Genomic DNA, 26215 nt, shown 5'->3' on the forward strand with positions numbered 1-26215 from the left:
TTTGCATGGCTCGATTCGAGCATGCAAACACGCCGCTCGGAACTTGACACTCGGCATGACGGAGTAAGCCCATCTCCCATTGCCTTGGACAACGAAAATCCTCCTTGGTGCGTCGACATCGTTTTCAACCCCCATTCAATCCCCACGATATCGACCAGACTCTGCTAGCACCCATCGCAGATTGTATAAAGGATACGAGTGGTTGCCTTGTGCCGAAGATTAGGCTGTGGTAGCTCCACGCCAGTGGAGTGCGTATTTGTTCAGCGATCGTCCTCGATTCACGAGGTGGGGCTTGGTCCTGGTCTATTATTGCAGCCTCTTTTAACCAGACTTCGGCACGCCCCCCTCAAACCTAGCTAAGGCTTGCAGCCCGGGGTCCCCAAAACAACGTTCAAATATGTGATACTCTGGTTGGTAGGTGGATCTTCGCCATGAAAGAACGACGGAAGCTTAACCCTTTGAGAGCCGAAAGCGCCACCTAAGGAACCAAGTCCAGCAGCAAAAATGAACTGCCGATATACAGTCCGTTGAGATCAGCGTGGAGCTCTGACAGTCATTATGGTTACAATGAACAAATGAGTACATTCGATACTTCGTGACTAAGTCTGTGAATATTGCCTATTTGTGAGGGCTCATGGTAAGGGATTCCCGCCACAATCTCAACCTGAATGGTTTTATGAGTTTTTGTCTACCTCCAGCTCCGAAAGACCTTGGCCAAAGGCTTTTCAGTAAATAAGACCTAGCTCGACATCATAGCCAGACGAGGTGCAAGCCTTATTAGCGCACGTTACATTCCACGAGATGCCCAATGTGGGATACCACCAGTATCTCGAGGCACGATGACGGTCCCAAGATTGACCATGACCATTGCGACACGGAGCTTGATCTCGTCAATTCCCGATCAAGTATGCCAGCCACGGCTAGCTTGGCAGTCATATTATCCCGCTTGGCAGGTCAAGTTGCGCTTGTTCTGCACCTTTCAGCCTGAACTTGAAGCTTGAGCTTGATTCTACTCCGTATTCTCTCTCCAATCTGGCCCTGCCGTCATTCGCTCGACCGGGTGCAAGCGAGCCACTTGAGGAAAAGAGTCTGGCAACGCCAGTGTAAAGACCATGGGAAATTCTTACCACAGGATATGCAAATTCGAGCCCCATGATCTCCACTACCTTCCATCTCGTGTTCTAGCCTCTGGTCTCTGAATCACAGTCTGGTTGTTCTGTATGCGCCGTTTTACGGTTGTTTCAGTACCTTGACATTACGTTCATCGATGTGTTTGCGCTGTTATACTTCCTTCCATCCGGGGAAACGGTTGGGTGGGCTCTCAAAAGGGACCAAACGTTGAGTAATACAGACAAGAGACAGGAAGCTAATCCTGGTCGAGTCACGATCAGCCTGCTCAATGTCCAAATGGTCCCACATGGAAACTCCCTTGTAGCATTCTCCACAGACGGAAGATGCCCCGGATTTGTTCCTCGCCCGGTGGCAACCTTCAGGTAAAGATCATTTTACAGCAACACTGTCAACGCTCAATGTCAATCCACCCCTCGTGTCACCTTAGCGCCCCCCATGCTCATGGGGTCAAATGGTGCCAAGCGGAAGTTGACAATTCTGCTATACCTGTAGATTGACTCTGGCCCTAGGGCTCCTAACCAATGGAATCGTTGATTGCCACAGTCTATAGTTGGACGGGAGGTGCAGGTTGAGGCTATCACACGAATATTGCAGCGGGAGATCTTGCAGCATCCGGAGAAGCATATAAGGCCATGGTTCCCCTTCATGCGATCTCACCACCTCACACTCGACCGAGTCAGGCCTTCTTCCATCCAAGTCAACATCTTGGGCCATCATGTCGAACCTTCTCAAGCCCACCAACAGGGAGAATCGGGACTCTGATCCCATTGTCACCCGCATAGTTGCCGAGGACAACGTACCATGGTATCGCAAGCCGAACTTGAGATATCTCTACTTTATGCTCTTCCCGACCTGTATGGGTATTGAGTTGACCTCTGGTTTCGACTCTCAATTGATCAATGCCCTTCAGATTGTTCCATATTGGAAACTATGTACGAGTGCCTCTTGCTTGTCAATGTGCGTCCAGCTAACCAGTCTTCAGACTTCGATGATCCTCAAGGGTCGTTGAAAGGCATTATTGCTGCCGCTTATGGGTTGGGCGCCATCTTGTCTCTGCCTTTCGTCCCCATTGTCAATGAAAAATTTGGTAGACGGTGGGCGATTATGGGGGGATCCATTGTCATGTGCATTGGAGCGATCATTCAAGGTTTTGCGCAGCATGGTGAGAGAGAGCAACGTCCCCTGAATCTTGCTTCAAATATCTGACTCGCGCATTCTAGTTGGCATGTATATTGTGGCTCGCATGATCCTCGGCTTCGGCATTCCAGTTTGTATTGTTGCTGGTTCGTCCTTGATTGGTGAACTTGGTTATCCAAAGGAGCGACCTGTCCTGACATCGCTTTTCAATGTCGCCTACTTTGTCGGTAAGAAAGGCTTGTCCCCGAATCTTTTAACTATACTCATGAATTCCAGGTCAAATCATTGCTGCCGGCATCACTTTTGGCACCAACAGTATTAATAGCAACTGGGCATGGAGAATTCCTTCTCTACTCCAGATCATGCCTTCCATGTTGCAGATCTGCTTTGTCTTCTTCCTTCCAGAAAGCCCCCGTAAGTCTTCATTGATTCGAGCACAGATTTGACGTTTGCGAATGCTAACATGGCACTTGTTAGGTTGGCTGGTTACCAAGGACCGTAGTGAGGAGGCCTATGATATCCTTGTCAAGTATCACGCCGAGGGGGATCGAGACTCCGAATTCGTGCGCGCCGAATTTGCCCAAATCAACACAGCCATCCAGATTGAAGTTGAGGCCAGTAAAAAATCGTGGCTCTCACTATTTGCGACACAAGGTATGCGTCGCCGTGTCTTCATCACCACTTTCCTTGGTCTCTTCACCCAGTGGTCCGGCAACACGCTCATCTCATACTACCTCGGTGATCTTCTGGCCATGATCGGCCACACCGACTCGGTCTTCAAGCAGAAGATCAATGTCAGCACCGCCTGCTGGTCGTTGGTCTGCGGTTTCACATTTGCCATGCTTGTCACGCGCTTCAAACGACGAACTATGTATCTCGCCTGCACGATCAGTCTTCTGTTAGTCTACATTTCGTGGACCATTTCTATGCAACAGAGCATGCACGCCCTGGATGAAGGTGGGGAGAACAAGGCCGCCGGTGTCGCGACAATCTTCTTCATCTACCTCTACTCGCCTGCATACAATCTGGGTTACAACGCCCTGACGTACACGTATCTGGTTGAAATCTGGCCATATGCGGAGCGGTCCCGAGGTATTGCCTTCTTCCAACTGTTCGGTCGTCTTGCCGGCTTCTTCACCACATTCGTCAACCCTATTGGTCTCAACAACATTGGCTGGAAGTGGCTCATCACTTATTGCTGTTGGCTGGCTTTCGAGATTGTCTTTGTCTGGTTCTTCTTCCCTGAGACATCCAACCGTACTTTGGAGGAGTTGTCATTCAGTAAGTTCTACCTGTTATTCTGGTATTTTGATTCTATGTTACTAACACAGAGTGTAGTGTTCGAAGACAAGGCTTTGGCCGACCGAACAACCATGGCTGTCGAAAAGGTCGTACACCACGAGGACGTCGACCCCGTCACCTTCGACATCAAGCGTGTCGCAAGCACAGACGCCGAGCAAATCGAACAAGTCAACCCTGCTCCCCCCAAGGTGTAGGTTGATAGTATTCAATCATGCCGCCCCCGCAAATTCAGAGATTGGGACGAGCAACATTTCTTGAGATATCAATATGATGCACGCAGAATCTGTGTCAAGAAGATGTTTCTCAGTTGGTGAACAAGGGCCATATAATATTGTCTAAAGCAATTCCTCGATTTTACTGGTCTATAGCCAACTATCCAAGTGCTTCCTTGACAAAAATTGAACGTCTTGCAACGCAGTAAAAATGAAGTATTTGTCCAGACATCGATGCACATTGCAATAGTGTATTGCAGCATAGTACTCTACCTATCATGACCCATTCCAAGCCCTGTTCGTCTACGATTATTCCTTGCTCTCCGTTAGCGTCCACCACCACACTTTCCAAGAGGCACGTGTGATGCTCGTGGCGTATACAGTAGAAAGCTATGTAAGGCATTACTCCCGAGTTTACGCCACACGGAAGGCGGTGAAGAAATGCTGCATCTCATCTCTGCAGACGATGCGACAACTACCACCACTACCATTACCATGTCTGGTAATAGCAATCTGTGAAAATGACTAAAAGAAGATGAATGGCGTTACCACGGCACTCCCCACTTTCGAGACAAGTGCAAGAAATTTGTCTCGCCGTCTTTGCCCGTGGGACAAGCCCCTCGGCCCCCCCTTCCTCCCCCCCTTTGCTCCCCCAAACCCCACTTCTATCAACACCAAACCCCCCCACGAAAGGAAGGGGAAGAGAGAGGAGAAGAAGGGATTCGCTTAAAATCAACATTACCGTCCGATGTTACATCTCTTCTGTGCCACGGTGATTATTGACCCGGTGGCAAGTAGCACCAGTTCCGCGACAATACGATCGACGTGACACGACGAGCACCTACTACCTACTAACTGATCTACTCGTCTGTGTGATAAATTATATGTCGAGTATGTACGTAAGGGCTGAGATTTTGAATGTTTGGCTGGAAATACCTTGGATGAACCGGCAGACTGCTCATTGGCACTGAAGAGTTCACTCGGGATAAGCCGACCGGATCGAGTTGGTCTACTTAGTCCATGACTCTGGTATGTATGTACGAGGATATAGATTGTGATGATATAATATGCAGCCAAATATACGCTGTTAGCATTCTCCCTTCACACAACGATAATTAGAGTCTCGACAAATTCACAGCCTCGTCTTTCGATCTTGTCTGACCTCGAAAATGAAAACATTGATCTTGCTCAACTACTGTAGATACTTTGCTGTACAGGACAGCCACGGGGGGTTCGGACGTAGTGTAGGCACGACCAAGGACATGTGGTAAGGCATGAGATAATTTCGCCTACACCATGCGATGATACACAGATCCTGGGGCTGTTGATGCGCATCAGTATGCTCGTGAGGTACATTTCACGCGACTCGGCCTACAACATCGGTATGCCATGGCTACTGGGTCCCATCTAGTCTAGGCGACGGCGGCAGAGAAAGAAATGGCTGCCTTTTCAAGCCCGGCTCCGGGGTAAGGAGAATGCCATCTCATTCTTTTGGAAATTTCGGCTCGGGAATCCGGTTTTATGGTGATGAATGCCATGCCATGCCATGCCATGCCCAGCTGGCGGACTCGATAAAGTGTAGCACCTCATTTAGGACGGGCCAAGAGTCCACTTTCAATGTTTTGGCTCTTTGATCGTAAACGTGAAGATCCTTTCTGGAATCATTGCGGTGCTTCCTGCATCACTCAGAGTATGGACTCGAAGGTAGGAAGGTTACACCGACTTGAGTAGTGACATCACTCTTTAGCCGTAGGCTGTCGAAAGTGATGCTGTACATTAATAAGAAGTCCCAAGATTAGGAACTACTGCGTACCCTCGCTCGAAGTCATCTCATACTTGAACATGAAGTTGGTGCTAGCATCTTCTTGAGGACATGTACCTTACCTTACATTACCACCCCAGAATCCTGCCCCAAGCTCTTCGTCAATTCGAATGATCTCAAAAGCCATCGTGGACACAGTGAAGGCTTACTCCTTCACCACGTCGCGCTATTGTCACGGAAACAGTATGCGCGCATGGAACATTAAGAGAACATGTAAATCATGATTTTATTTCTTGTCTGGGGTCGTGATCATGGCGTTTTCCCCCTCATTTCCAACCATCTCATTGCCTTTCCAACTCATTGATACCGCGCTGAGCAGCGGTACATCACCAAATGATTTCCCCAAAAGGGAACAAATAAACAGATCGCTCAAATACTTAGACATTGTTCTTAAACGAAGATCAAGAACGCACTGTGAGAGTGCAAGGAAATTCGTAAAGCTCCGATATGTGTGCTCGCTAGACGCATCGTTGTTGAGATGGAACAGTTGACGCTCGACATGACCTTAGACGTAGACACTGCGACGGGTACTGCCCCTCCTCGATCCTGAGCGAGATCTATGACCGCGCCTGGAGCTGTGTCGCGAAGTCCTTCTGACTTCCTTGATACTATTACGACGATGCAGGAAGAGGGCCAAGAAAAATGTCCAGAAAAAGAGGATAATGTTGATGATTGCTAAGGCAAACGAAGCCTTGAGCATGGCGCAGTTCCTATTGACGTTGACCGCCCACGAGGACCCGCTGCTGCGCCCAAAGAAGCCAAATGGACCAAGATTGATATAGATGGAACCAGAGGAGAAGTTGGAACAGTTGGCTCCACTAATGCCTCGCAGGTAGTAGACTCCAGCGATCAAGCCACCGACAAAGCACAGGTCAATGAAGGCGACAAAAAGCGCATTCCGTCGGGTCGAGCTGAAGCGGAGCAGGGTCGCAAGAGCCCATGCGCAGGCTAGGATCGAGACGATGAAGAGGACGAGGATGAAGTTGGGAGTGAGCTGGTTGTTTTGATTGAACCCATTGACGAACCATGACTGCAGCTCTCGTCAGTAACCCAGGCGGTATGGAGTCACCAAGGTTCCATGTTGTGACATACCAGCATCCCAATGATGGGGATAAGAGTGACGATCTCGAAGATCCTAGTACTGGTGAAGAGGAATCCTCCGATCATCTTGACCGACGTTGATTGAAAGGTTTATGGATAGACCCAGTGTTGAGGGTACGGTGCACTTGATGGCCCCGACGCTGCGGGGTCGCACACGTGGGAAAAATGGCGAGGACCGAGGACCGGAGGATGGACCAGGCGGGAGTTTTCCCTGGAACGTGGCAGGAAGAAATATGTACAAATGGACGAGGAGTGACGCAGAGAATGGAGCTGGGTCAAGGTTTAAGAGTCGGCGTCGAGGCCAACAAGAGGAAGAGGGGGTTGGGAAGAAAACAAGATTACGCTTCACGATCGAGTTCTCGCCGGTTGGGGGGCATGAAGCATCAAATCAAGACTTGCATCAAAATCCTCGTGGCTGGTAAAGAGGCGCCCAAAAGAAATTCAACAAATAAGAGCCGATTAACAAGCGAATCAAGGTCCCAAGGTGGTGCCGTCATTGTGCAGCTCTCCTTAGTGATGGAGTTAGGCATTGTGCCACTGGGAGAGATGGCATTTTAGGTACAGGCACGTGTGTAAAAGCGCTCAAAAGGCCCAAAAGGCCCAGAGAACTTGACATCGGTCCATGGCAACAGCCGTTAGGCTCTAGGCTCTAGGCTCAAGCCCCTCGGCCCTTAGGCGGGAGTGGTGGACTCTGACTCTCCGGCGCCTTGAATTGTGGTACCGGGCGAACTCCAGGATTGGACCTTGGCTCCATCACGTGTTGGGATTCAGGTCACGTGGCAGTGATTATAAGTCACGTGTAGACACACGTCACCTTCCCTAATAATAACAGTAATAATTTCCAAATATCGTGCCTTCCCAATACCAGGAATTGAGGTATCAAAAATCAATTGAACCTCACACAACCTCAATCAAGAATTAAGAGACAGCAAGACTGACTCTTAATCACTCGGGAGACCTTCAGCCCTCCGTCAAAAAGGTTTGGCCTGGCCTGGCTTTGTTTAAAGATTGTACTCGCGTCAAACCATCCCACCACCTAGCTCCAGCTACATGGAGATCAGGAGAGCTATATCCAAGAGCCCAAAGATACCACCATTACTTCTCCTTGAAACAATTTCATGATCTTGGAAAATGGTCAATGTCAAGCGTAGCCCCGGCCGAAGAGAGCCAGAGCCAGAGCCAGAGCTCCATACACCACCTCGTTCTAGCTCGTTGGCGAATCCGTCGGAACAAGAGGCCCTGGAACTCGACATCAACACTGCCAACAACTACCCCCCCGTCAATGCCACGGGCAACCATCCTAGCAAGTTCTCCCGCTTCTGGCACAGACACATATCGATGGCTGTTCCTCATGTTGATTGTCGAGATCATTTAGGTAACTTTCGGCTCCTCGAGCGGCAACATTGATTGACCGACTCCATGCCTGTGTAACATGTTGGCTAACTCGAGTACTCAGCAAACGAAAGAACTTTTCTTGGTTACCTTCGCACTGGCCAGGCTTTTGCCATCCTCGGCGTCATCATTGCCCAACTTATGCGTCTCCAGCATAGCTCAACTCCAAATCTCACATTGGGCTATTTCGTCGTCAGCGTGCCGCTTTCCAGCATCTGCCACGTTGCTGCGATGGTCATGGCCATTCTTGGAGCTGTCAGATTCCTTCGAGTTCAGAACTCAATGGCTCGGGGATATGCTGTTGCTGGTGGGTGGGAGCTCAAGGTTGCTGGCACCATGGCCACCCTTGTAAGTAATGATGTTCGCTGTCTCGCAAGACCTTAATGATTCATTCTGCCTAGGTCCTTCTCTCCATGTTTATCCTTACATTGTCCATTGCCATCGAGAAAGGATGATCGTCCACCATCTTGCAAGTGGCAGACATCACCCGGATAGTATCAATTTCACCTCGTTTAGATTGCTGTCAACGCCTCCCCTACGTTCCAAAGCTCTGGTCACTCATCTGCATAACTTCAATCAATGATGATATCACGTCGGGATCCATGTAGCACGGCAGCTAGACCCGTATGTCTACACCTAATTCCGCTCTCCTACGCGTTACTGATCGGTGCCAAGGATCTTTCCACAATGCAAAATGCTCAGTATTACACGCAGGCTTGCGGCAATCATCCATCCCGCGCATATTGTCAATCCCTCGTACTCTGCAGATCTCCCCCATGCAGCGGAGAAGGTGCATGTATCATTACTGCAGACTTGCCGATGGCGCTGCATAGTATTTGCTAGGGGCAGGCAGAGGACGAATACGGCCGTGTTCAAGAAAACTTGAAAGTACCGGTTGCGAATAGGGCGAATAGGGGGTTCGTTCTTTCACACTATCGACGGTTGAACTTCCAGACGGCCGTATGTGTGTGCCACTACTGGAATGAGCCGGACGGGGCCTATGCATCTGCTTCAACAATCACCCTTGGCAGCAAGCGTAGGCTCATTGGTAACACTCAGCAATACATTTCGTCATATCTCGGTTGGCATCTAGGTTGAGAACGTCCACAATGCTGCACTTTGTGGACCGAGTTCGCCTAGCAGTGCAGTTAAGGTGGTGGGGGAGGCTCTGACTGCGAACGCTGTACCGTGATTTGACAAGATGGAAGCCATGATATAGACCTTCAGAGTTCACGCATTGGAGACTATCGGCTGCGACCTCCTGCGGCCCATTTCACCATCTCGAAGGCACTCATCACTCACGTCTGCTACAAACAAGGTGTGAAGTTGCCCTTTCGAGGTTCGTTGTCGGCCAATGAGAATTGGCAAATTTGCCGCCCGCATCGCACGTGACCGGCAGGCCGCCCCTTTCTCTCTTGCCGCCCATGAGGCTAACTTGTTACCCACACGACCCTGGCGAACAAACAAGATACCGGGCTTTGGATCCTCATGCGTCTACAACGGCACATACACTACTTGGCAACCTGCAATGCGCTTCCGTGCATCGGTGGCGTTGATTGAGGCTGCCTTTCGGCCATCATCCCTTCACATGAAGCTCATGTCATGCAGCCAGCCGTGCGTGACTTGAACAAAGCGGGCATAGCTCTTCAGATTCCGAGTTATCCTTGCTCAGGGCTCGCTTCGACTTCTCGACCAGGGAACTGTACAATCAACCATCAGGAAAAGACAACCTCGCTGAGGACCATGGAGCAGGACCACAATGCAGGTAGCCATACCTAAATGGGACGGTTTGAGCAGAATTGGTATGGACTTGGTCAAGCAATTGAACTCCAGCTCAACCACATCATTTCGGTCCCACATGATTCATGTGGCCTTCAGAATACTCCCGGGAATGCTTCCGAGTGATAGACTAACGAAGCATGCAAGCACTATCGTCGTGCATTGCGAGGTCGTGTCATCGCGATAGTGCTCCATCAAACGGCCAACAATGACCAAGCTGGTTCGCTTCTTATATGCCAACCGTTACTTCAACATCCTGCGGCCACGGCCGCTAAGTGCTGGCCAGGCATCTTTGGCTCCGAAGCACAAAGCTATGGATCGGCCCGGTGGTGGTGGGCCACTCCAAGGATGGGTATATATTGTCTCTCATGACTTGGACAAATTGGTCTCAAATTGTTTTGAAATCTCTGAACACATCAGGACAGGACAAATGGCAGACATCTTCTCTACTCTCACATTGGATCAGAGGAAGTGGCATATCAAAGATATTCTTACAACATTTGTCAGACGAGAGCTCGGTGCGGAGTTCCGGCCGGACATTGATAGAATCATCACAGAGGAGCAGCAACACCGACCCTCGTCAGAATGGACCATTCAAGAAGATCTTTTCGGGACCCTTTTTGTCTGGGGTTGTCATGATCAGGACGGATGGAATTTCTTGAACCGACTACAAAGCTCGGTGGAAAGAGTACGTCACTTTGGTGAAAAGCTCCAACGACGATTCGGCGAGATTTTCGAAAATTATGATGCTGCCCAGTTCGGTTCAGTAGTCGAGCGACATCCAGTTTATGAGAGGGAGCGGAGACCTGGACTGGAGCCGGTGGTGGAATCACTGCAACACCTTGTCAAAATAGCCGTGGAGGACTTCCATCTTCGAAGCGAGGGGGAAGAGGAAGTTGTGTCCAGTCTCCTGACGGCGTTGGGTTGGGCTTGTGAGAGGATCTCACCATTGAACGATCCCTCTCAAGTGTTAGTCGAGTTCTTGTTGTCAGCACTTGAAAGCATAAAGACACAGGAGCCCTCGACATTCCAAAGTGACAAGGTACGACAAAGGGTTGACGCTGTGTCGATGAGATTGCCCCGGGAGATAGGACAGTTGGGTGCGTTCAGGAGGCGAGTCGGACAATTGTGAAGCTGGAAAGCTTGGGAATGAAAGGACCCAGATCATGGTAATGTCCTTTTACAGCTCCAAGGATCATGGTCTTTCAAGAGAAGCGAGAGGATACAATTCCCTTGCAGCACCGGAGCCCACAGTACTTGCTTCATGACTGAATCGATCTCTATTCATCGACTGCAGCAGCCCAATTGAGAGACATCACCTGAGGCATTTCAATGAGTATAATACTCAAAGGCAATTGGGGACTGGTTGTGTGAAAGTCACAGTACCCAACAAATTTGAATGGGACACTCTGGTCAAGGTGGTTCTGGTAGATGTCGTTTCTCATCAAGACCAGACCATTCCCATTGAACCATGTGTGGAAGAATAAGTCCGTAGATAGACGCAACCAGAATGTGTCATGGCATCAAGAATCTTCCAGTCTCTGCGTGACACACAAGGCATTGGTCATGCCACAGTGTACTCATCAACGACTTGTCAATGGATCCCCGAAACCGGCAACAGTGCCTTGGTGGAGTGTCCACCATCACCACTCAGTCGCGAGTGGGATCAAAGGGGGGTTACGAGAGGGGGGGATCCGGGGAGTACTTTTTCCTGTGTGCATGCGCACACGAGAGGAGTAGTACATAGTAAGTAGTACATGACTCTCTGGTCTCGACGTAGACATTATTGTCAGGGACTCTCAAACTGATAGGGCACGACTCGAGGTACCAGGGTTATGCCCCGCGGTTCATCCCAAGGTTCAAAGTGTAAAAAAAAATGCCCCTCCTCGCCTATTTACCGAGGCTCTCAGCCGTTTGTTAGAGTTGTTAGATCTATCATGACCTAGCCCCCGTAGGTATCTACCGACTCACTCGTAGACATTTGCGCCCTCCATCCTCTATCAATCCACCTTATCAAGACCCAACTCGTACGCTTTTGTTCCAAGGGACGAGGGACGAGGGACAAGGAACGTGGCGCTGACGACCGTCCCTCGGTCTACCGTAATCCACTCTACCAAGTCATTAGTACTTACCACTTGGCAATTGTACTCTAGGCAGGTCAATGCATAATGTATGTTATTACAGTTGATCAATTCTCGATTCTCGATTCTCAAATCACAGATCTACATAAGGCTGACAAGGCAAGACGGGTGTCCTGATTTGAGCTGACGGACGCCTCGGACCCTTAAACCCTTGCATTACTTTGTAGCGTGTCGACATGTTGACTTTGTAGTATGTGTACCTAGGTAGTGATGACTGACTCGAACGTGCAGAGATGGGTCATTCGTCTTTGGCATCGGATCCAGACCCAGCTTCAGGCAGGCATCCATCCTTTCTTTCAACCCCGCAATCACAATCATGCGCGTACTCCGTACACATCTTCCGTGCCACTCTCCAATGGATCCATCTCGTCATACCCTGTTCGACAAAGTCCATGCGGAGAGGAAATGGTTGTGTAGTGTAGTACTAGTGTGATCATGAACTGGCGGTTACATAGGTAGAAGCATTCCCACTCTTCTACGCCTTGACCTTTACTATAGGGCAAGACTCCGCTTTCTTGACTTTAATCTCTTCTCCTCCTTCATCTTCCTCTTTTATTCTTTCTTCAATTGATCTGTGTTGTGTTCACTGGAAGCCCTTTTCTCTCTTAGCAAAATTGAGTATCTATTCCATACATCATGGCAGCTGTACAGGTACCGTCGAGGCACAAGGCCTTGGTATATGACAACCCTGGATCCATCTCCACCAAGCTGGAAGAGATCGATACCCCAAAGCCAGGCGTTGGAGAAGTCTTGATCAACCTGACGCATTCTGGTGTCTGCCATTCCGATATGGGTGTCATGTGGTGAGTAGCTGTCCAATCTGAGCACACGCATCCATTTTGCTGACGAGACGACCAGTAATTCTTGGGCATGGCTACCAGCCCCTACACAACAGGGACAGGTCGGTGGTCATGAAGGAGTGGGCAAAGTGGCTGCTCTAGGACCAGGCACAGAGTCTTCTGGCCTCAAGATTGGCGATCGGGTCGGTATCAAGTGGATTGCTGCAGCCTGTGGGAATTGCACTCCTTGTTTAGGGGGAGCTGATGCTTGCTGTACCTCGGCCAAGATCAGTGGATATTATACACCCGGCACGTTTCAGCAATATGCTCTGGGACCCGCCAACTACGTTACTCCCATCCCAGACGGCTTGCCCAGCGATGCTGCGGCTCCCATGCTCTGTGGAGGTGTGACTGTCTATGCGGCTCTTTCTAAAACGGGTGCCCGTCCGGGAGATTGGGTCGTCATTCCCGGAGCTGGTGGCGGATTGGGACATCTTGCTCTTCAGATTGGTGCAAAAGCTTTTGGATTCCGTATGATTGGCATCGACATGGGAGAGAAAGAGCAGCTAGCCAAGGAATGCGGGGCGGAAGTGTTCCTCGATTTGTCCAAGTATAGCAGAGACGATGAGGGAACCAAGAAGCTGGTGGCAGATGTCAAGAGTGCTGCGGGAGGCGTCGGTGCACATGCTGTTGTTGTCTGCACAGCCAGCAACGTCGCCTATGCACAGGGCCTGACCTTCCTCCGTTACAGAGGTACTTTGGTCTGCGTTGGTGTCCCCGAAGGGGCATCACAGCCAATCCAGACAGCCAACCCTGCAGCCCTACTTGCACAAGAACTGAGAATTGTTGGAAGTGCTGTGGGCAATCGCAAGGATGCCATGGAGACATTGGAGCTGGCTGCACGGTAAGGACATTTCCACCAACATTCACCCCATATCACAAGAAGCTAACTTGGCCGCAGGGGTATTGTCAAAACTCATTTTGAAACTCAACCGATGAGCAAACTAACAGAAGTCTTCGAGAGGATGGATAAGGGCAAGCTGCAAGGCAGAGTCGTGCTAGATCTGAGTGGATAGTGGAATGGTACCCCGGCCTTTGGTTGTTCGGAGGGTGGATCTCGGTGACTGTGGTTCAATGCTGCTGCTGACCTGTCGACCGTTGGATCCAAAAGTTCTACAAGACTCAAAAGTCAGCAAGATGTAGAAATCAGTCCATCATAAACCGTTCTTTCCAATGGCTGTGAGACATTAATCAAAGCATATATGAGTGATCAAAGCATATATGAGTGCTGGCGTATATCTAAGAAGAGCCTAAGCGTGGGCCTGGGAATCATCACGAGGCTGAATGGATGAGAGGCAGACTTGCGGGCGCGGACTCAGCCCGAGTAGCCGCATTTACCCCAATTGGCTCAACCTTGCGCGCTTGTGGAGTCCTCGCTACTTACTTACTCTCGCTAAGTACTGATTGTCCGTTGATAGGCACCTGAGCTTGAAGAATCAAAAGGATAACCGCCTCGACTGCGAAGACGCACGACATCGCACTGCGTCTGATATTTTCGTCGCGCAGCTGTGGAAGGAGGGTGCAAGTGGCAGTCGCTCTTGCCCAACTGCCATCTCAGTGTAATAGTTGCAATTTGCAACGGCAAGTGCGACCTGCGCATGACACAACCTCACGCCTGCCCGCCCATCGCAGCCGTGAAACAACGTCAGCGCCGCCATGAATCCTTCTTACAACAACAACCCTCCTTACAACTATCAACAGCATACTCCAGGACCGCCTCAGCCTCAATGGCAAGCCCCGCCCCGGAGAGGATGGGCTGATCCTCGACTCCAGCAACAGCAGCAATCCGTTCCTCCACCGCCAACGACCCAACAGCAGCACCCGTTATCCCCGACCTCTCCTCATCATTCATTTGGATCTTCCAACTTTGGTCCGCCACTGCCGCCGCCCCCTTCCTCTTCTGGTCATTATGACACCTCGGCCTGGGGAGTACGATATAATCAAGGCCTCGGAGGCCAGCAGCTGGAGCCCAAACCTCCTCTGCCACCACGACCAGACAGTGCCTCTGGTCGAGTCAGTCCCCAGCCTGATCCTGCATTGAACTATTCAAAATACCAACCCTCCTCTTCTCTCCATCAACCCCCATCACACCAATACAATACCTCATGGAGCGATCCCTACAATCAAAACCCTCCCACCCAACAATCAAGCATAGACCCTCCACCACCTCCCCCTCCCCCGCGACCAATCGAGTATCAAACTCAGGCTCAAGCCCAAAGCCAGCCTTCATACAATCGTATAAATACTCCTCACCAAGAATATTCCCACCACGCGCCTACACATCAGTATGATCCCCAGGTACCAAGTCAATGGGGGTCCCAGAATCCCACAGCGTCCGCGCCGGCTTACCCATCCACCACACAACCCCAAATGGGCGCGACCCTCGATGCCCCGTTGGTCTCCCCCATTGAGGCATCGAGCTCTTATTGGGCCCATCAGACGCAAGGCAATACAGTCCCAAATTCTGTTGCCCAACAATCTTCCGCCCTTGCCTTGGGCTATGGTGGACCGTCCGACTGGGAGCATTATGCCAGCAGCCCTCCCACCGACACTCCCACCACCCCAAGCGTACAGCCCTTTGGGAATTCTCATATGATCTCCAATGCTCCTCCGCAACTACAGGCACCTGTGTCCCCCCCTCTGCCTCCCCCACCGACTGTCTCAGCTCCCACAAAGGCGCCTCAGATAGATATTGTCCACCCGGCTGGCCCAGTTGAGATTGGCGCTGCAAGTCCATTGACCGCCCATCAGCCTCAAGAGCCTCCACCGGCTCCGAAGCCTGATTTTCGACAGCACGCGGAAGAACGCCCTTCAGGGACATTGGCCCAGCAGCAGAGTAACTCCATGGTGGCTACTGATGAATCCACTACCATCGATAGTGTCGTCCAGGCGTGGACTGCCCCTCTACACCCACGTCATCAATATCAAAACGCGGCTCGCCCTGGATCTCGCGACTCTGCACGTGATGTTTCTTTGGAAAACACTCCAACTGTGAGAGTAGTGGACGAGTACGGAGACCTGGAGCCTGAATTCAAAGCATCTCTCAAGAGATACGCTGCAATGCTCGCTAAAGAGTCTGCGGCAAGCACCGACGAAGACAAGTTCAACATCTTCCAGTCTTTTGTCAACAAGGAGCTGCGTTTACGAAGCCTACTTTACGGTGTTGAGCTGCCCAATGTGGTGAAAGAGGTGAAGAAAGCTGCAAGCCTTGCCGACATCCAAGCCGCCTTGCCTGCCAATGTCAAGCCAGCTGATGTCAGTAAAGCGATCGACACACTAAAACGCGACGGACCCGCCTCTGCTCATAGCGTTGGACAAGAACAAAAGTCACAGCGAGAAGCTGTGCCAATCGCCACTGGAACAGCAGAAGAAGCAACAGCGGCAACAGCACCTAACGGGCATGCCGTGAACGAAGGCGTTGCGCCACAAGTTACAATGCCAACTACTCAGCGAGCACCTTCTCCTGCAAGGCCGCCACCTTTGACTCAGCTGCAAACAAAGTCTACTGTAGAGGAGCGGCCTGGATCAAAGGATGGATCTTTTGTGATGGTTGGCTCAAATGGAATTGAAGAAGGAGAGTACAGTCCGGGCGGGAGGCCAAGGGTACCCCAGAGGGCTGTCCACGCCCAGGGCGATGCCAATGTTCACGAGCCTCATCAAGTGAGCCAGCTGACAAACCAAACTACATTGCCTCATACTGGTCACACGGGACCTCTTGGAACCCAGGTCTTTTTGCCTGGACGCGCAGATGGTTCCCTATCCCCAAGCATTAACGCTCCTATGGTGATAGAAGATTATCGGATGCCTGGACCTCCCTCGCCAGGCGTCAATGCCCCGATTCTTGTGCTTCCAGAAATGGCACCTCCCTCATCCGCCCCAAGTTCCTCTGCAACGAACAAGCCCAGTAAACCAATCAAGTTCGAACCTCCCAGGCCAGCTTATACACCTTTCCGTTACAACTCAGCAGTGCAGGACGAGAAGCCGAAGACATTGCAACCAGCAGATAAAGCCTACTCGAGCTTGAGAAACTCAGTGGTGGACTCGGGGCGATTGATGGCTATCGATACGCTCGCTGCGCCTTCTCGGCCGAAATCAGCTGGTGGAAGAAGGGAGCACGAAGAGGCTTTCATCGGCCTGATCAGGCAACAGAGCATGGCTGTCAGGAAGCAAACACCAGCGTCATCTCGTCTGGTGCCAGATATTATAAGACCTGGAACTGCAGCGCCGGATCTGAGGGGACCTCCGCCCATGTCTGTAAGGATTGGCACTCCTGTGAACGCCCCAATCCCTGAAGATCCTATGAGAAAAGCGGTTGGAAACCTACGATCGGTCCTCCCGCCCGAGGCCATTCCTGCTACACCCATCGATGGACCCAATCATCCACAGCTAAAGATGATTCGCGCCAAAATTGATGGCATCCACGATGATTTCGGTTTCATTCATGCCGCGGTCGTGGAATGGGATCGTACAAACCGCGAGGTGCGCAAGCAACAGGACGCCGAAAGACAAGCCAGGCAGCAGGAATCGGAAGCGCATATCGACGCACTCTTCAATGACAATGAGATTGGTTATGCGGATATTGGGGAGCTAGAGGCAGACTTCAAACTCGGTGAGGCCGAGCGACGGTACCGTGAGAATCAAGAGGAATTGGAATCATTCACCACTCAGGTGTTCAACAAAGTCACTGATACGCTTCAAAGAGAGATTGCAGAGCTGACAACGGCGCATACTCTTGCCATCGATCTACTGGACATGAGTAGTGAGGCTGTGAGTCACTGGTTCGCTGCAAATCCGCGATTGGCCAATGAACGTGCGAAAATGAGCGATGTTATGAGCTGTGTTCTGGTCCTCTTCAACAAGTTGGAGGTTCGGCACCAAAAGCTTGCAGAAGCTCACGTGGAGAGGGAAAGAAGACGGAAGCATCTCGAGTTGACGGTGCTCTACACCAACGGTGACACGGCCGGGGTTAAGAAACTCGATTCTGAGTTTGCCACGGCCGAGAAGATGCAAGTGCTTCACGAGGCCCGCGCTCGGGATAGCCGAGCCAACAAATTGATGGATTCCTTTGATCGTGCAACGGTTCGAGGGTTAGGTGACAATCAGACATTTGTGGACGACCTTCTGGTCAAAGTACAAGATATCAAGAGAGCCATAGGGAAGTCAGACAAGGCGGCCACGGAGAAGATGTTGGAAAAAGACGGTGTCAAAGATTTGTTGGATCTTGCACAGGAGACTGTGAACCTGGTCATTACAGATTCCCGTCGTCTTCTAGCTCTCTCAAATGAAGCAGATGTTCTTCTGAACGAGTCTGACTATGGGGTGTCGGTGGCGGAAGCGCGTGTCGCCAATGCTGACAAGGCGACCTACAGCAAGCTGGAAAGCGAGAAGAAAAAAGAGGACACCAAGCTGGTGGAGGAGATGAATGCCAGAGTCAGCTCGGTTGTCAAGGGCCCGACTGAGGTTTTGACTTTGATCAAAGAAATCTTGACGGAGGAAGGTGAAGATTCTGAGCATAAGGAGCGCATGAGGAAAGCCCTTGAGGCGGCCAAGCAGAGGAATGCCAGTGTCGACCCGGGGAATGCGGCGTGAGGCCGACGACTGTCAATAACGACCTGTCCACCTCTATTACGTTTGTCTTGGAGTTGCTGAAGGCCACAACTTGGTGCGTGCACAGGGTTGTGATTCAATGGAGGTCTATTTGGATTTATGTTGAGACAGTTGGACTGAGATATACCCGATTGATACTTGATAATTGAATACGCTAATTTTATTCCATGCCATGGATATAGTTCCGAAGACCTACTACGACCAGACCACGTGGAGAGTCGTATCCAAACAAAGGGGGCCAGTCCAATTTGTTCTGGCCTGTTTCTTTATCTACCGTCTCCATGCTGCTGACTCGCGCCAGAATTACCAGGAAACTAGATCCCACACAGATAGATCTGGTGTACCCAGAATGTTGAATGCCACTCCAGGCTAGTACCTATCTACTCCGGAGCCAGTGACCAACAATCAAGCTATGAGGATGAAGATGTGGATAAGGATGAGAATGAGGATGTAAATGAAGCGGTTCCTACTTCCGTTTCCCTCTGTCATGTCATGTGGCGGTGATTATTTTGAGTTTTAAAACTCAACGTCACTGTGGCGAGTGTCAAAGCCACCACATCGTGGATCGGATCAGATATGATCAATCTATCATCACTCATCCTTGTTCACATTCGCATCGCCCCGTGTATCCTGCCAGTAGTCACGACCAGTTCACGGATGACATGACGCTTTGAACATTCCGGTCAGCGACCGTCCCATCATGGCGCAAGATCTACCGAGTACTCCAGACCATTCAAACCATACGGAGTAGTTCTTTGACGCAGGATCTGCAGGACAAAGCGTTTGTAGATCGCGTGCTTGTTATTGGAGCGGGTGTTGCCTGTGCGTATCCTTGTGAGCCTCTACTGCCTGTAGTTTGGGACAGATTAAATGCTCGATTCGCACTACATCTATTCGGGTCGGTGCTGGCCTTCATCTCTCGATAGATGTGGATTCCTGGTTTTCGGTCGACGGGTTCTAACTTCTCCCAAGCTAATAGTTTCCGTCTGACCAAAACACGCTCGTGCCCATATACATTTAGGCTTTCTAAAAACCATCGGGTGACGTAGTTAGTGGCTTATTTGGATCGAGTTACTACTATTCATTCTTCATTACACAGCTGTTGTGATCGGGTTTAGTCGTCTTAGGTTTCACAATGGTTCTGTATAGCAGGGTTCTGATGAACGGGGCATGCGCGGGCTGTTAGGACCCTGAGAGCGCAGTGGAACGACAGTGAACTCCAAGGCATGACTATTGCTGTGTTTCGAGACCTACCTTCTGCCTCTTACCTTGGACGCCTGGTTTTCCAGGGCGGATTGAATTGATCAGGCTAGCTGAGACAAATGGCATTGCAACAGGTCTGCCCATGCAACTCCATACTGCTGTGCTCGTACTGTAGAGTATGGACCAGTCATTCAGACACAAACCCTCAGCCACGCTCGTCGCGGATCCCAAGGGTCACCACGAGTTGGGAGTTGATTGGTGACCAAGACTGCCAGGGTCAGACAGGAAAGACAATGACATAGCAAGTGGCTTTCACCGAGTACTCAAGGACAAAGTGAGGTATGAGGCTGTTGGGGTTGGATCAGGATAGAAGGTGTGAGATCGAGTGATGACAAGGTGTAGAGTGGAGGCGATTGGTGCAGAAAGTTGGAGCTAAAAGCTGGTCATTTGTGCCAGTCACCAGTTTCAGTCGAATACAGCTTCAGCCACACCTGAAACTTCCCTGCGCCTGGATACCTAAGACCCGAGTGCCTGGGGCATGCACCGGGGGGGCAGCCTCGGCGGTGGCCCACAGGTAAGCTTGACGACAAGTTGGGTGATGCCAAATAAAAAGAGGTGAGGTGAGGAAGGCATTTCCCAGATGATTCGTCCATGAGCTAAATAAGTTGCTCATCCTGTTGAGCCGCTAAAGCCATCCGTGACCGTTCGTGCCGCTCAAGTGCTCAGACGCCGCCTTGTCGAGGTGAACAGGTAGGCGTTCGCGTAGGTAAGTTCAAAGCCAAGGTTGAATGCCGAATGGAGATTGTGGCTCCCTAGGTGGGCTTAGCTATCGAAGTGGAGGTCGACAAGTCAGCAGGTGACGCGTATCATCTGTGAGAGAAAATTGGTGGAGAGACGAACACACACCAGCGTCTTTCGAAACAGTAGGGAGGAATTATTATTACTTTATGATGCAGGCACAGTGGACTGAATTGAGAAACAGAAAGAACGACGTATGCGACTGATGTGGCAAGTGCCTCCCCATAGACATTCCTTAGGCAGGTACACAACTCCGTACATACGGAGTAATATAACTTAGATAGGGAGACGCTTCATCAACTGTCATCCACCAAACTCTGTGGTACAGCGTAGCCACAGTCCCAGGAACCTGGCGTCCAAATACGATGGATGGGTCCAATACCAAACACCACCAGCCACCAACAATGACATGGCATGCATACGCCGTAAATACTTTTTGGGGGACCAGTGTAGCCAGCGTAGATTTTGATTATCAAGGACAATAACCTAAGCAGGTGATGGCTCAATTGAATTGTTTGAATGCTAGGATTTATAATGAAGGCCTTTTACATACAAGCTACAGTGTTGGCTGGGAGGGCGTTTGCCATTGAACCAAGGACGGCGAAGCGCTTTCGCCAGTTTCCTAGGATCTGTGGAGTAGCTATGCATATCGCCGATTTGAGCATTGTGGCCCTGATCAAAAGAAAATGAAAGCTGCTGTCACAATAGTAATTCTAGTGAACAAGACGTGTCGAAACCACACGAAGGATTGATCTAGTCGATGCCCCAGGTCCGCTATTTATTGGAGACCTACCCAAAATACTCCGTATTAATGCGCATACTTAGAAGTTGGTTGCGGGAGGCTTCACCTGAGAACCTTGTCTTGCCCAATCCAGTGCACCAAGATTTCCTTGGGGCGCCACTTCTACCTCTGACAGCAGCCACGATCCTTGCATCAACCGGCCCTCACAGCTTAATTGCGTAGTCGCTATCCGTCGAGACTCAACGCCTCGAGGACCTGCGCCTCTCCTCTTCCTCCAGAAACCCCCTCAAGCTGGCCCTATTATTGGCCTTGTCAGAGATGCCTCGACTTACCTGACGCTCTTCTACTTGTAAAACGCCCATTATTCGACCGGCACCAACAACGAATTCTTCCTCGATGCCGTGATGCCGTCACCATCCGCCTTCCACTTGGGGTCAGACAAACACACCCCATGACCCCACCACGGACGAATCCAGGCCGAGTGAGCCACGCACGCCACGATCCCCTGGAACATGGGTGCACACCAACAATGGACACTATTGGAGCCTCAGGTTGATTCTTCGAGGGGTGCCTGGTAGTCAATTGACCAGTGTGTCAGTCTGCAATAATTCATCAGTGCGGGCAATCTATCGTATGAGCACACAGACCTATTGAGTAGTCGTGGCAGTCATATGCGGGCTGCATACCTACCGTTGAACCAACCAGTGGTCATCCGGGCCTAGTGCAGCCTCAAGTCCAAGGGGGAGTGGGGGCCTCTGGGGGGCAGTTGTGCCAGTCAAGCCGCAACTTGAGGCGCCAGCGAAGGGACGTCATTACAATTTCCAGGGTACAGGTGGAAAGGCCGCGCCACTTCCCCCGTCATTAGTGCCTAGTGGAACCGTGGCTACGGCTCTTTCTTCTCCAGCAAGTACGGAGTACCGTAGGTATCTTCCCAGGGAACCCAGGCACCTTAGGGCACTTCAGGCGCTGGCAACAGCACGAATCCTCAGTCCATTCGTGCCATGCTCGTCCCCAACGCTGGTCGGTCCCTCCAGCGTTGATCACTCACTACTACTGATCAAGTCTTTGCTCGTAAACAGTCAAGCGGAAAGATCCACGGCCACACAACGTTAGACTCGACCCGTCGTGGCTGTCCAGGCTGACCAGTCATCGCCCGCACCGGTCAGCAGTGGTCGACTTTGGCACCTGCACCCAGCGTACACATACCCGTCTTGATTCTGTGACGAGCCTCCCTCTGCCTCCCTCTGCTTCTGCCCTCAGCGCCTCTGCCACTTGTTCCGCTCCTCCACTCAGCCTCTCGTCACCCTCCCAGATTCGGCCTCGCTTCTTCTCATCAAATAGCCACCCAGGCAAGCCTTTCTTCCACTGCTTTTCACCCCAGCTTGTGGCACTTACATCCGTGTCGCTCTTACACTCTTCGCCTTCTTGTCGCCAGCGCAAACTCGACGTTGTTGCGAATCTTTGCTTTGCCAGCAAACTATCAAGTCCACAAAGTGCTACTACTCGTCCATTCACCCCAAAAGTCTTTGTGAGCCACACCCACCCGCCCTCATCCCTGCCTGCGCCCGTTCTTTCTACGCCACAATCCAACTCTTTTTACTATTGAACCTGTCCCCTCATCGTCATCCCAGCCCCATCTCGTTCGTTCGCCCACTCGACGTATTCCACCATCGCTCTTTCCATACCTATCGTCGTGCTGCACCTTCACAACAGGCCTCTACTCGATCCCAACCAGGCACCCAACCCTCCCAGACCAATCACTCACCGCCTCCATCTACTGGAAACATATCTGTCGCCGCTCAATCATTGTCATCAACCCATTTAGTTGGTCAGCCGTTTCGCCTCGAGCGACGAGCACCTCCCGCGCAATCTGCAAGGCTCCAATATCTAGTATCATGCTATGCATGGTCCCCAAAACCTTTGTCAAGAAGACTTGTACGCAGACATAACTGCGCAATCACCTCAGTAACATTTCTCCTCTCCATATCACCGTACACTCTCTCGAGGCTGAGAATATCACCTTCCTAGCCCACTTGCGAGCTTCAACCACCGTCGCCTCTCGATTCATGTCATCCACAAGGTACGACCAGACATTCCGCTCCTCTGGGCCATACCGTCTTCCACGGCGGCCTTGATTTCTATTTTGTATCCATCCTTCTCAAACATTGTCCCATCAGTCTCTCGACGAACCCCCATAGTGGTGCGGCTTCGGTCTCTACTATTGCTTGACGAACGCTACTAATGCAGACACCTACTACAGATTCTCTTAAACCTCTCATTACTTTCTCTTGTTGATGGCTGAAGCCTTGACCAGCCAGACAAGTCCTACGCAGGACGACAGGCCCACGACTCCCACCTTTGCGAAGCCAGACCGTCCCCCCCAAAATCCTGCCAAAACACCGCTCGAGTCATCACGCGATTTGGACGAGTCGGGGCGACCTGGCAAGAGACCGCGACTCGACCCTCCCCAGCTGACTGCTGCCGCCGCGTTCGCAGAGGCCGTTAAACCGTCAACGCAGCCTGCTCCGGCCTCGACGGGAGTCAGCCCAAACCCCGCTCGCCAGGCCATACATTCTCTCATGGGTGAAGATCAAAATGCCGTGAGCAAAGCTCAGACTGCAAGCCCTGTTCGCTCACCTGACCCCACAACCACCATCAGTGAGCCTCTCACTCAAGTGGTGGAGAGCATCCAACAGACCGCAACCACTGCACCAGCTACCTCAGAGGCTGGGGTATCAAATGAGAACCATGGCCTCCAAACCAGCCCAACAAGTCTGTCGAGCGTCGGTACATTAGACAGCGCCGCTGGCGCCACAGGTATTACCACCACCGTCGGCAGCCCACTTCCCTTGGAAGAAACCGCACAGAGAGTCGTGAATGCCGCCGAGGCAGGCTCCACCTCACCGACCGAAGGTACCAAAGCGTTCTCATATCCAGCACCTCTGCTACAACCTCAGGGAAATGATGGCGCAAGACGTGGGAACAGCTTGCCCCACTCGGGCACTCGACAAGGTACAAGATCTCCTTCCAGCAAAAAGCATAGATGTCCTTACTGTGCGACCGAGTTTACTCGTCATCACAATCTGAAGAGTCATCTGTTAACACATAGCCAAGAAAAACCCTACGTTTGCTCGACCTGCCAATCCAGATTCCGCCGACTGCATGATCTGAAACGCCACACCAAGTTGCACACCGGTGAACGACCTCACATTTGTCCCAAGTGTGGTCGTAAATTCGCTCGGGGGGACGCATTGGCTCGCCACAACAAGGGCCCCGGTGGTTGTGCCGGTCGGAGAGCCAGTTTGGATAGTTTTGGCGGGGACGACGATGAGGGTCTGGATGATTCCATGGATGGTGTCATGTATAACGAACCCGACGTCATGGATGAAGATGATGGCAGCGAAAGGCGGCCGACTATCCGTCGCCAGGCTCCCTCCGGAGATGATTCTTTGGACGATCCAGACCACGCCTCACGCATCCCTAGTACGTATCCCCCCATTCAAGGTCGGCCTCCTGCTGGGATGACCGGAGCATTCTTCCCACCCAGAAGCGGCTTCCACCCTTCTAGCGCTCCCTCGAATGTGGCCATGCCTCCAGGAGGTCCTGGTCAGTATCCTCCAATGACAGGGGCGACGGCTGGTTCCCGATCGGCAAGCCAGGCCGGTCCTGTGTTTGCTCAAAATCCAATCACTGAAAGTCCCAAGCCACTTTCACCTGGCCAGACGCAAAGGTCATCTGGCCCAGGCCCATCGGAGGGTGGTTTGAATCACAGTCGGTCACCCAGCATGACACACTACCACCAACAGCAACAATACAATCGTGGCAGCGGCCCGGTTGGGTCTCTGGGTGTTCCAGGCGCACCGCAACTTCCTCCGCCGCAAGGTCTCAATCCGCCCGATGCGCGTTATACCCTGCCCAGCCAAGGAGGCCCCGCTCATCCCCCTACTCAGCCCAGTGGGCCCCCAACTCACATGGGTGGCAGTGGTCCGCTATCCTCGCACAGTAACAGCCTGTCGAGCCACGGCCATGGTAGTGGCGAAGGGGCTAACCTGATGTTCCCCAAGGATGATCGGATTTGGGCTTATGTGACCAATCTTGAAGGACGATTGAATTCCATGCAAGAGGAGATCAATTCCCTCAAACAACAGCTGAGCGCTGCAACATCCAACCACCAGCCCAGGACCGGTTAGCATCTGTGGGGGGCTACTTGGTGCCGGTTGCTGGAACTTTCTGACCTCATGCATGAAGGGCAAGAACAGCCGGAGAAAATGGAGCTTGATATATACATTGACTCAAATTCGAGCATGGGTAAAAGCAGGAGCATGGGGTTTTGTACCGGCCAAACCTCTCTGTTTAATTGTCGCATTTGACCTGTATTATGTTACAGATACCCAGTTTTTCTATCGCCAACAATATTTGGATTTGGCGTTGAGGGCGAGTGAGATTTGGTGCCGTTGCACTGAAATCAAGAGCTGGTGGGAGTAAGAAAGGGCGATGCCCGGAAAACACGACCACGGTTCAACCCAAGTCAGCAATTGTATCTAGGTCTCGCCATAAGACATTCTTGATGCAATCACATGCTCTCTATGAGGTTGGCTGGATTTAAATGCGACAGCAAGAGATGAGGAAACGTTGACGCCGTGGACGCCGTGAGAATTTGGCCAACGACGTGTGCCTGAAATGGGATATGGGTAATGGATCAAGTTGGAATTCAACTTTGTGTATATGTACAATAGCAATCAGCCCGACGAATAAAGGGGATACGTCGGTTCCGATCATGCGATGGACAAGAGTAGGAAAAGATGAGGGTCAAGCCGCGGGGCTTTGTCGAGTTGCTCCTGTCGGCGGAGATGTGGAGGGGGGTCTACTTATTATTATTTTGTGTGATGAAACGTCGAGAAGCTTTACCTGACCTCCTTTATCCCTGTGATTGACTGTGATCCGCCGTGATAGTGATTTTTTGAGTGGGAAAAGGAGGCAATGTCGATATGGCAGGGAAGTCTTGCCAT

General features: G+C 51.3%; 6 protein-coding genes across 7 annotated transcripts; 5 read left to right on the top strand and 1 right to left on the bottom strand.

Annotated features, from left to right (window-relative positions):
* Positions 1 to 5811: 5811 nt before the first annotated feature.
* On the bottom strand, positions 5812 to 7011 carry PV10_02242 (uncharacterized protein). Its single transcript, XM_016366533.1, has 2 exons — positions 6697 to 7011; positions 5812 to 6634 (listed from the first exon to the last, which is right to left on the bottom strand). Exons 1-2 carry the CDS (start codon positions 6769 to 6771, stop codon positions 6110 to 6112), a joined length of 600 nt encoding a protein of 199 aa, XP_016226051.1. The 5' UTR covers positions 6772 to 7011; the 3' UTR covers positions 5812 to 6109.
* A 574-nt stretch (positions 7012 to 7585) lies between these two features.
* PV10_02243 (uncharacterized protein) lies at positions 7586 to 9447 on the top strand. Its single transcript, XM_016366534.1, has 4 exons — positions 7586 to 8080; positions 8162 to 8445; positions 8499 to 8721; positions 8773 to 9447. The coding sequence occupies exons 1-3, from the start codon at positions 7837 to 7839 to the stop codon at positions 8550 to 8552; spliced, it is 582 nt and encodes a 193-aa protein (XP_016226052.1). The 5' UTR covers positions 7586 to 7836; the 3' UTR covers positions 8553 to 8721; positions 8773 to 9447.
* Positions 9427 to 11388, top strand: PV10_02244 (uncharacterized protein). The gene has a single exon (XM_016366535.1). The coding sequence runs from the start codon at positions 10085 to 10087 to the stop codon at positions 11006 to 11008; it is 924 nt and encodes a 307-aa protein (XP_016226053.1). The 5' UTR covers positions 9427 to 10084; the 3' UTR covers positions 11009 to 11388.
* A 1265-nt stretch (positions 11389 to 12653) lies between these two features.
* On the top strand, positions 12654 to 13886 carry PV10_02245 (uncharacterized protein; the record flags this gene model as incomplete). The annotated part of the gene is made up of 3 exons (XM_016366536.1): positions 12654 to 12820; positions 12876 to 13700; positions 13758 to 13886. 3 exons carry the CDS (start codon positions 12654 to 12656, stop codon positions 13870 to 13872), a joined length of 1107 nt encoding a protein of 368 aa, XP_016226054.1. The 3' UTR covers positions 13873 to 13886.
* Positions 13887 to 14316: 430 nt separating this feature from the next.
* On the top strand, positions 14317 to 18636 carry PV10_02246 (uncharacterized protein). The gene has a single exon (XM_016366537.1). It carries the CDS (start codon positions 14513 to 14515, stop codon positions 18443 to 18445), a length of 3933 nt encoding a protein of 1310 aa, XP_016226055.1. The 5' UTR covers positions 14317 to 14512; the 3' UTR covers positions 18446 to 18636.
* A 3825-nt stretch (positions 18637 to 22461) lies between these two features.
* Positions 22462 to 26114, top strand: PV10_02247. 2 transcript variants are annotated; one of them, XM_016366539.1, is made up of 3 exons: positions 22462 to 23286; positions 23467 to 24218; positions 24321 to 26114. In XM_016366539.1, the coding sequence occupies exons 2-3, from the start codon at positions 23501 to 23503 to the stop codon at positions 25394 to 25396; spliced, it is 1794 nt and encodes a 597-aa protein (XP_016226057.1). In that variant the 5' UTR covers positions 22462 to 23286; positions 23467 to 23500; the 3' UTR covers positions 25397 to 26114. The 2 variants fall into 2 exon arrangements, with proteins under 2 accessions (XP_016226057.1, XP_016226056.1); XM_016366538.1 differs by having other exon boundaries at positions 23467 to 26114.
* The last annotated feature ends 101 nt before the right edge of the window (positions 26115 to 26215 follow it).

The sequence above is a fragment of the Exophiala mesophila genome (assembly GCF_000836275.1).
Source record: "Exophiala mesophila strain CBS 40295 unplaced genomic scaffold supercont1.2, whole genome shotgun sequence".
In the NCBI taxonomy this organism is placed as follows: domain Eukaryota; kingdom Fungi; phylum Ascomycota; class Eurotiomycetes; order Chaetothyriales; family Herpotrichiellaceae; genus Exophiala; species Exophiala mesophila.

Coding starts and splice junctions, on each gene's coding strand:
- PV10_02242 (XM_016366533.1), bottom strand. CDS start 6,771: ATGATCGGAGGATTCCTCTTCACCAGTACTAGGATCTTCGAGATCGTC. Junction 6,635..6,696: donor TCCCCATCATTGGGATGCTG/GTATGTCACAAC, acceptor CGAGAGCTGCAG/TCATGGTTCGTCAATGGGTT.
- PV10_02243 (XM_016366534.1), top strand. CDS start 7,837: ATGGTCAATGTCAAGCGTAGCCCCGGCCGAAGAGAGCCAGAGCCAGAG. Junction 8,081..8,161: donor TGATTGTCGAGATCATTTAG/GTAACTTTCGGC, acceptor TCGAGTACTCAG/CAAACGAAAGAACTTTTCTT. Junction 8,446..8,498: donor CTGGCACCATGGCCACCCTT/GTAAGTAATGAT, acceptor CATTCTGCCTAG/GTCCTTCTCTCCATGTTTAT.
- PV10_02244 (XM_016366535.1), top strand. CDS start 10,085: ATGACCAAGCTGGTTCGCTTCTTATATGCCAACCGTTACTTCAACATC.
- PV10_02246 (XM_016366537.1), top strand. CDS start 14,513: ATGAATCCTTCTTACAACAACAACCCTCCTTACAACTATCAACAGCAT.
- PV10_02247 (XM_016366538.1), top strand. CDS start 23,501: ATGGCTGAAGCCTTGACCAGCCAGACAAGTCCTACGCAGGACGACAGG.